Here is a 16742-nt window from a genome sequence, read left to right on the forward strand (position 1 = left end):
CCGGCAATCTTGATTCCAGCTTGTGCTTCTTCCAGCCCAGTGTTTCTCATGATGTACTCTGCATAGAAGTTAAATAAGCAGGGTGACAATATACAGCCTTGACGTACTCCTTTTCCTATTTGGAACCAGTCTGTTGTTCCATGTTTGGTTCTAACTTGCTTCCTGACCTGCATATAGGTTTCTCAAGAGGCAGGTCAGGTGGTCTGGTATTCTCATCTCTTTTAGAATTTTCCACAGTTTATTGTGGTCCACACAGTCAAAGGCTTTGGCATAGTAAATAAAGCAGAAATAGATGTTTTTCTGGAACTCTCTTGGTTTTTTCATGATCTAGCAGATGTTGGCAATTTGATCTCTGGCTCCTCTGCCTTTTCTAAAACCAGCTTGAACATCTGGAAGTACATGGTTCATGCCTGGCTTGGAGACTAGTGTGTGAGATGAGTGCAATTGTGTGGTAGTTTGAGCATTCTTTGGCATTGCCTTTATTTGGGATTGGAATGAAAACTGACCTTTTCCAGTCCTGTGGCCACTGCTGAATTTTCCAAATGAATGGACCTAGAGAATGTCATACTGAGTGAAGTAAGTCAGACACAGACAACTATCATATTTTATAATTTATATGTGGAATCTAAAAAAAGGGGTACAAATGAACTGATTTACAAAATAGAAAAAGAGTCACAAATGTAGAAAATGGTCTTGTGGTAACCTAGGTGGTGGGGGGAAGGGAAGAAATGATAAATTGGGAGACTGGGATTGAAATATACACACTACTATATTTAAAATAGATAACTAATAAAAACCTACTGTATAGCACAGGGACCTCAGTTCAATGCTCTGTAATGAACTATATGGGAAAAGAATCTAAAAAAGAGTAGAAATATGAAATAGTATAATGACTCACTTTGCTGTACAGCAGAAACTAACACAACACTGTAAATCAATTATACTTCAATAAAATTTATTTTTAATAAAAGAAAGAAAAAGAACAAGATAGAAAGCCCAGAGATAAACTCACACACCTATGGGTATTTTATTTTTGACAAAGGAAGCAAGAATATACAATGGGGCAAAGAGAGCCTCTTCAATAAGTGGTGCTGGGGAAACTGGACAGCTGCATGTAAAAGAATGAAATCAGAGCACTTCCTATCACCTCACACAAAGATGAACTCAACATGGGTTAAAAACCCAAATGTAAGACCAGAAACTGTAAAACCCTTAGAGGAAAACATAGGAAGAACACCTGATGACATAAATCACAGCAAGATCGTCTCTGACCCACCTCCTAGAGTAAGGGAAATAAAAACAGAAATAAACAAATGGGGCATAATTAAACTTAAAAGCTTTTGCACAGCAAAGGAAACTATAAGCAAGGTGAAAAGACAACCCTCAGAATGAGAGAAAATAAAAGCAAATGAAAAAACTGACAAAGGATTAATTTCCAAAATATACAAGCAGCTCATACAAGTCAATACCAGAAAAACAAACAACCCAATCACAAAATTGGAAAAAGACCTAAACAGACATTTCTCCAAAGAAGACATACAGATGGCTAATAAACACATGAAAAGATGCTCAACATCGCTCATTATTAGAGAAATGCAAATCAAGACTACAATGAGATATCACCTCACACAGATCAGAGTGCCCATCATCAAAAAGTCTACAAACAGTAAATGCTGGAGAGGGTGTGGAGGAAAGGGAACCTTTTGCACTGTTGGTGGAGATGTAAATTGATATAGCCACTGTGGAAGATGGTATAGAGATTCCTTTAAAAACTAGGAATAAAAACACCATCTGACCCAGCAATCCCAGTCCTAGGCATATACCCTGAGGAAATCAAAATTGAAAAAGACACATACATCCCAATGTTCACTGCAGCACTATTCACATAGCTAGAACATGGCAGCAACCTGGATGTCCATCAAAGGATGGGTGGATAAAGAAGCTGTGGTACATATGTAACGGACTATTACTCAGCCATGAACAGGAATGCATTTGAGTTCTAATGAAGTGGATGAACCCAGAGCCTATTATACAGAGTAAAGTCAGAAAGAGAAAAACAGATATCATATACTAATGCATATATATGGAATTTAGAAAGATTATACTGAAGAAATTATTTGCAGGGCAGAAATGGAAAAACAAATATAGAGAACAGACTTACGGACACAATGCGGGGGGAGAGGGTGGGATGTATGCAGAGAGTAACACGGAAACATACCATATGTAAAAAATACAGCCAATGGGAATTTGCTGTATGACTCAGGGAACTCAACTCCGGGCTCTGTACCAACCTAGAGGGGTGGGATGGGGAGGGAGGTGGGAGGAAGTGGAGATATGTGTACCTATGACTGATTCACGTTGATGTTTGGCAGAAACCAACACAATACTACAAAGCAATTATCCTTCAATTAAAAATTAAAAAAGAAAGAAAAAGATAGAGGGGGTTGGTCAGAGTAGGGCCAAAGTAGGGCTTCTTCATATGGAAACTTACAGAGAAGACCTCTTCTAGGAGTGCTGGGTCGGGGTGGAGGGGGGATTGAAGACTCAGAATAGGAGGCAGTAACTGTCTTAAGGCTCCTGAGAAGGTTTGTAAGCGTGAGATCCAGGTCTCAGGGGGAGCTTCACCCTTTGTCAAGAGGAGAGATCCCCCCTCCACTATAATCGTAGGAGCAGGGAAGGGGAAAGAGTGATGAGCACAGGGAGGCGAGTCTAGGGCTCCAATTTCTCAGGGCCTTGGGTGAGAGTTGCACTAGCGGAGAGTGAGAGAGATGGGGGAAGATCAGAGGTTTAAGAAGAGAGAAATCGTGAGCTTTCTAGAGAAGCAGACGCAGCTTTGTCGGGCGTGGGGACATGACCGCAGACTAACAGCACCCGTGGGGCCAGCTGTGCCATTTCCTCCAGCTGTGCTCAGGGTTCACATGTTGACGAGGGGAGGGAGGTGAACAGGTTCATCTGGGGTTGGAAATTTCCAAGTGGGGATGAAAGAAAACCAGAGGGCAAAATAACTTACTGGGGATGCGCTCAAGCGTTTAGTAGAAATGACAGGCTTTGGAACCTAAGATGAAGAGAGAAGCGGAGACAGAGGGGGCAGGTGGATAAAGAGCAGGGAGATAGAGAGGGTCACCTGACTCCGGCTCCTGGGGTCACGGGGCTGGATCCCAGTGGCTCGGCCTCCTTGACATAAAATAATGTTCACACTTTGTCGTTCCCTCTCCAGGAATGTAGAGACAAACATTAGCACTAAGTGTAATGATCTTAAAATGTGCAGTGAATGCGTGATTGAAAACTGACTTCTTACATGACCACTAACCCCCCGGGGAACCCAAACACTGTCTCCTGACTTCTGGTGTATGTCAGGCACTCTTCAAGGTGCCGGGAATCTGAGGATGAACCCATCAGATGTAGGATTTACCCTCAGCGGGCTTAGGATTTCACGGGGGAAGAGGGACACAGGCTCAGATTTCAAAGAATTGCTCAATTAAATCAAAGTGGGAAAGGCATGTGGAAACTTACCTGGATCCTCCGTATCAGAAGCCACATCAGCGGTGCACAGTTCCCTGACTTGTACTACTCCTGGTCAGAATGAACTGTTCCAAAAGATCACTTGGATTATTGTACGTAAGAAATATGCGTTGCCTAGTAACAATTAGGTACAACTTATTGAACATTATAGAAAATGGTCGGAGGAAATGAAAATGTTCCTCCTGCCATGGACAGAGGAGCCTGGTAGGCTGCAGTCCATGGGGTCGCTAAGAGTCGGACACGATTGTGCGACTTCACTTTCACTTTTCACTTTCATGCATTGGAGGAGGAAATGGCAACCCACTCCAGAGTTCTTGCCTGGAGAATCCCAGGGACAGCGGGGCCTGGTGGGCTGCCGTCTATGGGGTCGCACAGAGTTGGACACGACTGAAGCGACTTAGCAGCAGCAGCATTGAACATTTACCATTGGGCCAGGCAGCATTTGGATTTCGCAGGTGGCGCTAGTGGTAAAGAACCCACCTGCCAATGCTGGAAACACAAGAGACACAGATTCAGTCCCTGGGTTGGGAAGATCTCCTGGAGGAGGGCATGGCAATCCACTTCAAAATTCTAGCCTGGAGAATCCCCATGGACAAAGGAGCCTGGTAGGCTACAGTCCATGGGATCACAAACAGTTGGACACCACTGAAGCGACTTAGCATGCAGGCAGCATTTACAAAGGATAGTATTAGTTCCCCAGGGCTTCTCAGGTGGCGCTAGTGGTAAAGAATCCTCCTGCCAATGCAGGAGCCACAAGAGACGTGGGTTCAGTCCCCAGGTTGGGAAGATCCCCTGGAGGAGGGCAAGGCAACCCACTCCAGTATTCTTGCCTAGAGAATCCCATGGACAGAGAAGCCTGGTGGGCTATGGTCATAGGGTCACAAAGAGTTGGACACTACTGAGTGCACACGCGCACACACACACACACAATATTATTTCCACATTCCAGATGAGGAAACTGAGTTCTAGGGAAATTATTGATCAAAGATCACTTTGCAGGTTAGTGGGAAAGGTGGGATTCCAATTCAGCAGTGCCTCAGCCCGATCTGTTTTCATAACAAGCTCCCGCTTCTGGTCAGAAGACTAAATGAGGGCAAATGTGGTAGCCTGCAAACTTGGTTCCAGAAAGCCACCCAAATTGGTTAAAATGACCAGGCTTTCACAAAGCCGGAAAGAGCTCACTCCACAGGGAAAGAAAACACAGGTTGAATACCTCTCTATCCAAAGGCACCATGTCCCGGGAAAGATGTCAAGAGCTGATTAGATGAATCTCTGGTGTCAAATAAATCGTGATTGTGTTGTTGTTTGATACAGAGGTCTGACTCAATGTTTTTCACATTTTTCACATTTTTCCATAAAGTCCTTGGGGGCCCACATCTGTCTTTACTTTCTCATAAAGCCCTAACTGTGTTTTGAATAAATCCTATTTAATGTGAAGTCAAACTTGTTTTTTTCAGCTCCAAGATAGTTCTCTTTGATTTAGATTCATATTTACTTCACTTTGAGTCCTTAAAATGTTTTCAAACACATTTTGGCTAATATAACTTTGAAAATACTCTTAGAGAACATGAAATATTCAAGGGCTAAATCACTGAGGTTTAGGATAGTTTGTCTAAGTCAAAGGCTAGCTGTTCAGAAAAATTTAAATCAGCTCAATTCTGGTTTTTTAAAAAAGTGTGTAAGTTTGACTTTGGTAAATTAAGATATTTAATTTAAAAGATATATGGTAGTAAATCTTGGCTTCCCAGGTGGTAAAGAATCCACCTGCCAATGCAGGAGATGCAAGAGATGTGGGTTCGATTCCTGGGTTGGAAAAATCCGTTGAAGAAGGAAATGGCAACCCACTCCAGTATTCTTACCTGGGATATCCCATGGACAGAGGAGCCTGGCAGGCTACAGTCCATGGGGTTGCAAAGACTCAGACACTACTGAGTGATTGAACACATACATACACACAGTAAATCCTGCCAAATCTCTTCCAAGCAACACACACACACATGTCAATTGTGGAAATGAAAATGAGAAAAACTATCTCATTCTCTCACCCTCCACTCCTTGTCTAACCCAATAATCTTTCAGGAAAAACACTACATGGTCATACCACATGAAGCCAGAAGGGTATCTTCAGAATAAAATGTGAAAGACGACTTAGTCCAAGAGGTTAGACAGATGGAGAGATATTTCTTATACACATACATTATTTATTCTCCAAGGTATGTGTGTGAAAAAAAGGGATTGTCATTCAGTTATTCAATAGATAAAGCTAAATGCCAAGCACGCAGCTAAGTCTCAGTGAAAAACACAGATTAAAAAAAGGAGATAAAAGTGTGAAGAGGATTGAAAAAAAAAAGGGCGCATCAGGGGCCATGAGGATATAAACCCAGGGAGGCCTGACATGAACTTCCCGGAGGAAATCAGCCAGGTGAAGAGGGGCCATGAGTGGTCCAGCCCATGAAAGCAGCAAGTTTTAAGCCTCCAAGAGATTGGTACATTTGACCACGTCACAGGAACTTGGACCAATGAAAGCAAAGACACTAATCTAGAGACGGGGGTGTGGTGGGGGGATCAGGGAGCGTCTCAGAGTCCTGTGAGGATGTTGAACTTCCTCCCCAGTGGAGGCCCACTGAGTGTTAAGCAGGGGATTGTCACAATCAGACATGCATTTTTTAAGCATCACTCTAGGTGCAGTGAGGAGGATGGTGGAGGACCAGCCTGGGTGTGGTTACTGCAAGACTGGTGGTGATGAAGGGTAACGTGCCTGGGACTGGGGTAGTGACACCAGAGATGGCAAGAGGACAAATGTATGGCTCCTAAGAAAGTGGTGGTATTCCAAGCATCTCCTCTGACCACAACAGCATGGAACTAGAAATCAACCACAGGAAAGGAAATTAGAAAAAAATGATCACATGGAGACTAACCAACATGCTACTACAAAACCAGTGGGTCAACGAGGAAATCAAAAAGGAAATTAAAAAAAATACCCTGAGACAAACAACAGTGAAGACACCACCCAAAATCTACGGATGCAATAAAAGGAGTTCTTAGAGGGAAGGTCATAGTGATACAGGTCTTCAGGGGAGAAATCTCCAACAACTTAACCTACCACTGGAAAGGGCTAGAAAAAGAAAGACAAGCAAAACCTAGAGTCAACAGAAGGAAAGAAATAATAAAGATCAGGGAGGAAATGAAGAAAACAGATTTAAAAACAGTAGAAACAAATAAATTAAACCAAGAGCTGGTTCTTTGAGAGGGTGAACACAACTGACAGCTCTGTGATCAGACTCACCAAGAAGAAAAGAAAGAGACCCAAAGAAGCAAAATGAAAATGGAGCACAGAAAAAACCATAAGAACATACTGTGAACAAATTTGACAACCTAGAAGAAATGAAAAAACTTTCTAGAAACATACAGCCCACCAAAATTAAACCAAGAAGAAATAGATAATTTGAACAGGTCAATCACTGGAAGTAAAATAGCATCTGTAATTTTTTTCTTTTTTTATAATTCCCTATAAACAAAAGCCCAGGGACAGATGGTTTCACAGGTGAATTCTACCTGGGATACAAAAAAGAACTTACACTGATTCTTCTCAAACTCTTCTAAAAGACTGAAAAGGAGGGAACACCCCCAAAAACATTCTATGAAGCCACCACTATCACCCTGATAAAGATACCACCAAAACAGAAAATTATGGTCAATACCTTGATGAACATTGTTGCAAAAATTCTCAACAAAATATCAGCAAACCAAATTCCACAGCATATAAAAATATCATACACCATGACTATAAGGCAAGTGCAGAGACAAAGAGAATGAGCCGAGCGGTCAGGCAAGAAAAGGAAATTTCTTAGAGGGAAAATGAGAGGGTGACTGGCCCTTGAGAAGAACCAGTGTCCTCCCTTTCTGACGGGGTCTTTCTTATACCCCACCAGTGAAAAATCTCTGAAGGGGTGGTTAATTTTTAGCCTGTAGCTGAATCCTGCAATCACGTGGCTGGAGGTCTACAATCTGGTGGTCACATAGCCTTGAGAAGGTAGGTGCCAGGGGGAAAATAGAATGTTGTTTGGGCAGTTTGGTCAGTTCCAAGGATCACTGTGACTTTATTCAACATAACGAGCCATTTCAACTATGAGCCCCCACGTGGGTCCTATCAATGACCAAGTGGGATTCATCCCAAGTTCACAAGGATGGTTCAATACATGCAAATTAATCAATGTAATATACCTTGTTAACAAAAGAAAAGTAAAAAAAAACACACACGATCATCTCAATAGATGCAGAAAAAGCCTGACAAAATTCAACATCCATTCATGATAAAAATTCTTACCAAAGTGGGTACAGAAGGGACATATCTCAACATAGTAACAGCCTTTTATGACACACTCACAACCAATATAATGCTCAGTGGTGAAAAGCTGAAAGCCTTCTGGCTAAAATCTGGAACAAGACAAGGATGACCATTCTCACCAGTTCTATTCAACACAGTATTGGAAGTCATAGCCACAGCAATCAGACCAAAAAAAGAAAAGAAATAAAAGGTATCCAAATTGGAAAGGAAAGAGGTAACATTGTCAGTATATTCAGATGACATGATACTAAGTATAGAAAATGCTAAGGAGTCCACAAAAAAACTGCCAGATCTAATAAATGAATTCAGCAGAGCAGCAGGATACAAGATTACCATTCAGAATCCATTGCATTTCTTTACACTAACAATGAAATATCAGAAAGGGAATGTAAAAAAAAAAAAAAAAGCCTTTAAAAATCATACCAGGACTTCCCTGATGTCCAGTGGTTAAAAAGCTGCCTGCCAATGCAGTAGACTCGTGTGTGCCCCCTCGTCTGGGAAGACTTCCCATGCTGCAGGGCAATGAAGACTGTGCACCACCACTACCGAGTCTGCATGCTGCAACTCCCGAAACCTGCGAGCCTGGAGGCCGTGCTCCGCAACAAAAGAAGCCACGCACCAAGAAGCCCACGTATTGCAACCAGAGTAGCCCCCACCCGCCAAAGCCAGAGAAAGCCCGCATGCAGCAACGAAGACCCAGCACAGCCCCAAATAAATAATTTTCAAATAATCATACCAAAAAATAAAATAAAATATCTAAGAATAAATCTGACCAAAGAGGTGAATGACTTGTACACGGAGAACTCTAAAACACTAGTAAAGGAAATTAAAGAGGATTCAAAGAGATGGAAAGATATCCCACGCTCTTGAATTGGAAGAATATTGTTAAAATGGCAATACTACCCAAATCAATCTATAGATTTAATGCAATCCCTACCAAATTACCCATGAAGTTTTTCACAGAGCTAGAACAAATAATCTCCAAATTTATATGGAACCATAAAAGACCCAGAATTGCCAAAGCAATCCTAAAAAAAAAAAAAGCAGGAGGCATAACTCTCCCAGACTTCAGACAATACTACAAAGTTAGAGTAATCAAAACAGTGCACTAACTCAAAAAGACACATGTACCCCAATGTTCATTCCAGCACTGTTTACAATAGCCAGGACATGGATGTCCCTCAACAGATGAATGAATAAAGAAGATGTGGTACATACATACAATAGAATATTATTCTGCTATAAAAAGGAAAGAAATGGAGTCAGTTGGAGTGATATGGATAAATCTAGAGCCTGTCACACAGAGTGAAGTCAGCAGGAAAAAAACAAATATCATATACTAATGCATAGTTATGGAATCTAGAAAATGGTACTGGGTAAGCCATTTTCAGGGAAGTAACAGAGGTGCAGACACAGAGATCAGAGTTATGGACACGAGTGGAGGGGGAGGAGAGGGTGGGAAGACTTGAGAGAGTAGCACTAACATATGCACTAGTGTGTGTAAAAGAGAGAGCCAGCGAGAAGCTTCTGTATAGAGCAGGAAGCTCAGCCCGGGGCTGCGTGATGACCTAGACGGTGGGATGGGGGTGGGGGTGGGGGGTGGATGGGGAGGGAGGCTCAAGAGGGAGGGGGTATACATATAGATGTGGCTGATTCACATTTTACAGCAGGAACTAACACATTAATGTGAAGTAATTACATTCCAAATTTAAAATTTTTTTAAAATAAAAACCACCATATGATATTGATACAAAAACAGACATGTGCATAAAAGAAATAAAACAGAGAGCCCAGAAATAAATCCACACACCAAGTTGAATTAATCTTGACAAAGGAGGCAAGAATATAAAATTAGAGGGGGAAAAAACATCCAGTCTCTTCAGGTGGTACTGGGAATGTTGAACAGCTGCATGTACATCAATGAAGTTAGAACACACCATCACACCATGCACAGAAGTAAACTCAAAATGCCTTAAAGACTTAAACATAAGACAAGACACCATAATACTTCTGGGTGAGAGCAGAGGCAAAACATTCTCTACATAAGTCACGCCAATGTTTACTCAGGTCAGTCTCCCAAAGCAACAGAAATGAAAACAAAAATAAACAAGATTTCATCAAACTTGCAAACTCTTCCATAGCAAAGAAAACCATTAAAAAATGAAAACACAACCTAAGGAATGGGAGAAAATATTTGCAAGTTATACAGCTGACAAAGGCTTAATCTCCAAAATATGCAAACAACTCATACAACTCAACAACAAAAAGCAAACAACCCAATCGAAGACTGGACAGATCTTAATAGACATTTCTCCAAGAAGACATACAGATGGCCAGGAGGCACATGAAATGATGCCCAACATCACTAATTATTAGAGAAATACCAATCAAAACCACAATGAGGTACCACCTCACACTGGTCAGAATGGCAATCATTAAAATGTCTACAAATAACATGTTGATATATGATAGAAAACCACAAAATTCTGTAAGGCAATTATCCTTCAGTTAAAAAAAATAAAGTGGCAAAAAAAGTCTACAAATAACAAACACTGGGGTGGGTGTGGAGAAAAGGGAACCCTCCTACATTGTTGGTGAAAATTTATGTTCAAAAGCAGTTCATCTCTGGTCAAATTCCTCATAGCAATCTCCCCTTAATCGGTTTTTTATCACAATTACTTTAACAATAACATGAAGCATTGAATCCATTATTTTTTCCAATATGAATTCTTAAATGTCTACCTCTATACACCACAGTTTCAACTATCTGTCATATGGCTTCCTATAACAGTTCATTGTTTAACCAGTGTTGGTAGAATTTGCAATAATTTTAATGGGGTGAAGAAATAAAATCAGTGGCTTTTGCTCACTGAGCTTCTGTTTTTATAAACCACTAACACGAAATGGTAGATGTCAGACACAATGTGATATTAAACAAGAGTATGAAACCAAATCCCTAACCCCAAAACAAGTTGAAAAAATAAAAAGGCCAGCTTCCCTGGTGGTCCAGTAATTAAGAATCCACCTGCCAATGCAGGAGACACAGGTTCAATCCCTGGTCCGGGAGGATCCCACAGGCTGTGGGGCAACTAACTCCAAGCAACACAACTAGCGAAGACCAAGTGCCCCAGAACATATGCTCTGCGACAAGAGAAGCCGCTGCCATGGGAATCCTGAACACAGCTAGAGAGTAACCCTACGCGAGGCAACTAGAGAAATCCGCACACAGCAGTGAAGACCAACGCAGCCAAAAATAAATAAATAGATGTCTGTTTTAACTATTGCTACAACAAATTTAAAGCTTACCTGAGGCGGGTGTCCTTAAAGGTGTCGAGGTATGCAGGATAGCTCCATCCGATTTTATTTCCTTTACATCGAAGCTCCAGAGTTTGCCCTGCCACCAGGCTCAGGGTAGCAGCGGGTTTCTGGAAGCGACCTTTATCCATCATTTGCGTCATTATAGACGGTGTCTTTGGCGTTGGATCAGCAGAGTCCCTGTCCTTTATCTTAGGAATTTTGGGCTTCACTTTTTTGTTGGTAGGCTTGATCCTGTTCTCTCCTGGCTCCTTTGGACGCTTGTTCTTGGGAGGATGTTGGCCAGTAACTGGTATAAATGTGAGGAGAGAACAAGTGGGCGTTGGTGGCCAACAGACCGAGAGTCTTCAACCCCCCAAACAGATCACTTTTAATACCTTTTTCCTCTTAAAGTTATTTTGGGGGAATAATCATTATTTTCTTGGTTCATCCTTTAGATTTAAATCAAATAGTAAAAACAGATTTCAGCTTCAAAGGTTTTGTTCAAATTCAGCAAAATATTTCACATGTGAATGAACACTCACACTTCCCAACAAAACAGCCTTCCCCTGCAGCTCACACTCAGCCTCACTGCCTCCAAGGTGCCCCCCCAGAAGGGCAGACCCACAGCCTCTCAAGGTCTGTTTCTGGTCCTTGGCATCTCAGTGCTGTCACTGTTCATTTTGAACCCACTCTTAAAACTCAGGAATATATCGTCTCCAGGAAGCGGAGACACAGACTGCACTCCAAATGCACTCAGAAAATTTCAAACCATCACGAACTTTCTTCCAAATGAATTCATACAGTGGCGTCTGTGTGTGTTAGGATGGTATCCATGTAGGATACAAGGCTTAGTAAGAAATACATACTAACCTTGTGCTCTTTTAAAGCATACATTATATACATTATTAAAACTCAAAGGGAACTGCAGCCATGGTTTAGAACTTAGCCGACAAAAATATATTAGGGGGAGGAGTATTTTATCACCCACATTGTTGAGAATTGCTGGCAAATGGTGGTAAATAAGAACTGACTGCCTTTGAGTAATTTTTTTTTTAACTTCTTATTTTGTATTGGTGTATAGGCGATTAACAATGTTGTGACAGTTTCAGGTGGACAGCGAAGGGACTCAGCCACAGATATCCATATCCACACATCTCCCCCAAACTCCCCTCCCATCCAGGCTGCCACGTAACATTAAGCAGAGTTCCCTGTGCTATACAGTAGGTATATCCACTTTAAATATAACAGTGTGTTTTGAGCCCGTCTTCTTACTGCTGTTTTCCCCTACTCTACAGACAATGCTGCCTGCCCTTGGAATGATGCTGGGTTCCAGAAATCTCACCTGTCCACCCAGCTCACCTGGCCATGGGCTGTGTCCACTCAGCAAGGAGGATGAGACTAGGCGATTTGTTTGCCCCACCGTCTGAATCAGCTCCAAGGTGACCTCGCTGTAAGTCCACAGAATTATAAAATGTCCAAACTTACAGGATCCTCAGAGATCATTTAAGGTTCTTACGTTACAAATTTTTCAAAAATAATAAAGGAGGCCTTAAAAGTTATACACATCACAGAAAGCTGATTAGTGGTAGAACATGGGAGTAAACTCAGGTCTCCTGACTCCCGTTTCACTACCTGTAGATAAAGAGTCTGTAGATATTTTGAACAGACAACTACAGAAATCTTGGCTAATTGAGGGAATTATGGGGCATTTTTATAAAATGGGAAAATGTGATAAGTCAGGAGAAAAAATGTTTGCCTTCTTTGATGTTCGTACTTCTTTATCTAATACTACCTTGGTGTACAAAGGGCTTGGGGGGTCAAGAGTACAGACAGTCCAATTGGGATCAAGAGGTGGAAAAGGCGAGGGTTGCAAGCTCTTACATCAGAGGGCCCGGCAGGTAACAAAACAGGTGAGGGGTGGGACCTGCTGAGACCACGTCCTCCTGAAGGGGTAGCTGCCAGGGAGCGAATCCAGGGTCACAGGCTGTGGTTTCTCAAAGGATGGCAGAAATGCAGGTGGCCTGACTTATAAATATCAGAAACTTGGTTCTTTAGACACTTCATATCTCTATCTGTGAGGTGGGGAGTCAGCTGGTGGTCTTCCTTGGAGGGATGGGGGGGACCAGGAGGGGCCAGGAGAGGGACCCTGTCTGGATGCGGGCTGCTTACGTGGGTGTGTGCAGTTGGTGAGCGCTGCATGGAGCCATGCACTTATGAAAGGGTTCACAGTGCTAGTTGCTCAGTCATGTCCAACTCTTTGCAACCCCATGGACTGTAGCCCTCCAGGCTCCTCTGCCCATGGAATTCTCCAGGCAAGAATACTGGAGTGGGTTGCCATGCCCTCCTCCAGGGGATCTTCCTGACCCAGGCATCAAACCTGGGTCTCCTGCATTGCAGGATTCTTTACCATCTGAAACTCCGGGGATGATTTGTACCAAAAACTCAGCTGACATGTACTCAACTGTGCGATGATGAATGTGGCTTCTTCAGCATGCTGCCTTTTGTAACAGGAGCCCTTTGACCTCCACTCCTGGTTCAGCTCAGCCCAGACTCTGGAACTGACCCCACTGCAAGCTTGGGTCAACATCCCGCTCCTCGGCTCGCTGCCTTCCTTGGGCTCGGTTGCCTTGCTCTGAACCCACTGTCCCATCCAGGACTCCAGGTTCACTTGCAACCTCTCCTTACCCCAGATCTGAGGCTCTTCTTACTCCCCATCCTTCCTCCACTTTCGTTCCTCTGGATCATGGACCCTGCTGTGCTTTCTCCGTCTTTCCAGGGGACAGAGCTGTGCCCTTAAGCCTTCATCTCCAAGGCACACCCCAATACAAGCTGTTGAACCTGCTGTTTGTCAAGACTTCTCCAGACCCTACGCATATGTTTACCCTGGGATTCTCATGACGGATGGGGGTGGGCAGGGCCGCCCATGTACACATTTCCACAGCCTCCCAGAAGGAAAAGTGTAATTGTTGGGAACATATTAGACCTACAGAAATACACTAGTGCAGCAATAGCAATTGTGAAGCATAAGCCTCAGTGTTGCAATAGGTGAAAGTCACTGTCTTTTTCTTAAGGCAGAAAATAAAAGCTTACCATTATGCTGCCCAAGCCATCTGTGCCCTGCAGGCGTTGCCACACTATGCCTCTGAGAGTCAGGGACCTCTGTATTGATATCTGATTTGGGGTGTTTTCTTCATCATGTAACAGGAAGTCAAGGTATTAGAAATAACAATTGTGTGTAAATTCCAGAGAATTTAGGCAGCCCATGTAATCTGCCTGATTCTAAGCCTCTCAGATCCTTTGTGGTGATGTTATTCAGGAACATTTGATCAGTGTATTATCAGTATACCTTTAAATATGTGCTATCATCCCTGAAAAATCATTTGACCTCTTGACCAAAGAGCCCCATCCATCTATCCAGCTGTCTGACTGTGGAATCGGTCCATGATTGGACAGTGATGACTCTAAGGTCAAGGAGACTAGTGGCCCCACGGAGAAGCCCTAGGACTGAGTGACTCCCCAATTCCAAGTCTAGCTTTTTTAAAGAATATGACTCTTCAGGATGACTATGTAAATATTTTCTAAAGGCCTAAAAAACATAAGAATTTACATTGTAGACATGAGACCGGCTGAGACCTGGGGCCCTCAGCAGCCGCGCTGCAATGCTTGCATCTGACACACCTCCCCTCCAGCAACCAAACGCAAAGAAACCATACAGGACTAAAAATAACCGTGTGCGTGGGCAGCTGGGACAAGTTCTGGACAAAAGATACAAAGGGAGCAAAAAAGCCACTTTTGAAGAACCTGGAGCCAAAGCAGGGTAGTGCGCATGCCCCCTGCACATACCACCACCTAAGGGGTGGGCAAAACACCTAAGCTACCCCTCCAGCCCAACCCCTGGATGCACCCCTACGCTCACCCTGTACAAGGAACGCACTCACCCATCCACCTCCACAGGCAGCGAGTGAGCAAGGGAACCTGCTGCTGTTCTCACTTCCCGCTGCTGCAGCAGGGGCCCCAGTAAAGCCTCGCCTGAATTTTTTGTCTGGTCTCTAGTCCGTTTCTATCAACTGGGGAAGACCAAGAACCCTGGTTGGTAACAGACTTCGAGACACTCAACACGGGGTACTTGTCCCGATCTGGGAGGGGCTCTGGGCACCTCCGGGACCACTGAACACAGCTTCTCTGTCTTCCTCCCTAAGACCTCACCCCTGCACTCCCGTCGCCCCCTCCATCGTACAAGCTTCTAGTTTGTGTCTTTAGGTTTTGTGATTGGCGTCTTTGTTTGTGAAGTTAATTCCAACTTATCCTGGAATTCTCTGCTGACATTGTATTTCGAGGCTGAAGTTCTCCACTGTGCCCACAAACAGCCCACACTGCTGGAGACTCCAGCCTTAGGTGACTTGGTGGCATTTTTAAAGAACAAAAAGAAAAGACAGGAGCTTGCAATGTCCCTTCCTCTGCATTTGCAACTATTCCTGCCTGAGCTTTCAGGAACTATCTGATTCATCTGTGGTCTCCCAGACTAAGGGGAAAAAGGCGGGGTGGGGGGGGCTCATTTTCAATTCAAGCAAGAAAACAATGAGATCTCTGGTTCTGTCTTTATGTAAAAATTAACTTGCAAATGAGCTGCATTTAATTGGCATCAAGGAAACTAAGCACTTAAATACCTTCTCAGCAACACAGAAGAGGCTCACCAGAAAATTTTGGGTTCATGTGATCTGGAAAATATTCAATATTTAATTAATATCTGGTATTAAAGCTAGCTTAAGCTTATGGATTTCATTAATACACTCTAATGACTTTAGAGTGATCGACATTAAGTATAGTACTTTTATTGTACCTAGGGCTACTGAAAGTCAGTAAGTGCATATTGCTTTTGTTATGAAATCTGTCAACAGGGAAGTCAACCTGATACGATTAAATTTTTAAGTAAGTGTAACTGGGATAAGAACTCTAGTAAACTCTATAGCAATAAGTATATTTTGGAAATATCCATCTAAAACAGTCTCTCCAAATTTTGGTAAGTTGAAACCAACTTAAGTTAAATGGTACAAATTCATTGAATACCCAGGCCATTTGAACTAAGATAAAATATTAGGGACATTATTGCTGAACAGGTCTAAATTTTCCCCCTTCTGTCTTGTTATTAGAGAGAAACCAAAGACGTTTGGTGCCACCTTGAGGTGTCCTTTACTAACCTCAGTTCAGTTCAGTCGCTCAGTTGTGTCTGACTCTTTGCGACCCCATGAATTGCAGCACACCAGGCCTCCCTGTCCATCACCAACTCCCAGAGTTCACTCAGACTCACGTCCATCGAGTCAGTGATGCCATCCAGCCATCTCATCCTCTGTCGTCCCCTTCTCCTCTTGCCCGCAATCCCTCCCAGCATCAGAGTCTTTTCCAATGAGTCAACTCTTTGCATGAGGTGGCCAAAGTACTGGAGTTTCAGCTTTAGCATCATTCCCTCCAAAGAAATCCCAGGGCTGATCTCCTTCAGAATGGACTGATTGGATCTCCTTGCAGTCTAAGGGACTCTCAAGAGTCTTCTTCAACACCACAGTTCAAAAGCATCAAT

General features: G+C 43.0%; 1 protein-coding gene across 1 annotated transcript in view; it reads right to left on the reverse strand.

Moving 5' to 3' along the window:
- PDGFRL (platelet-derived growth factor receptor-like) overlaps window positions 1–16742 on the reverse strand; it is a 73950-nt gene that overhangs the window by 42000 nt on the left and 15208 nt on the right. The window contains exon 2 of the mRNA XM_010858370.1: window positions 11177–11474. Within this exon, the coding sequence (XP_010856672.1) occupies window positions 11177–11474 (298 nt within the window). The remainder of the gene's footprint in view (window positions 1–11176; window positions 11475–16742) is intronic.

This window comes from Bison bison, unplaced genomic scaffold (assembly GCF_000754665.1).
Source record: "Bison bison bison isolate TAMUID 2011002044 unplaced genomic scaffold, Bison_UMD1.0 scf7180017864386, whole genome shotgun sequence".
Classification (NCBI taxonomy): domain Eukaryota; kingdom Metazoa; phylum Chordata; class Mammalia; order Artiodactyla; family Bovidae; genus Bison; species Bison bison.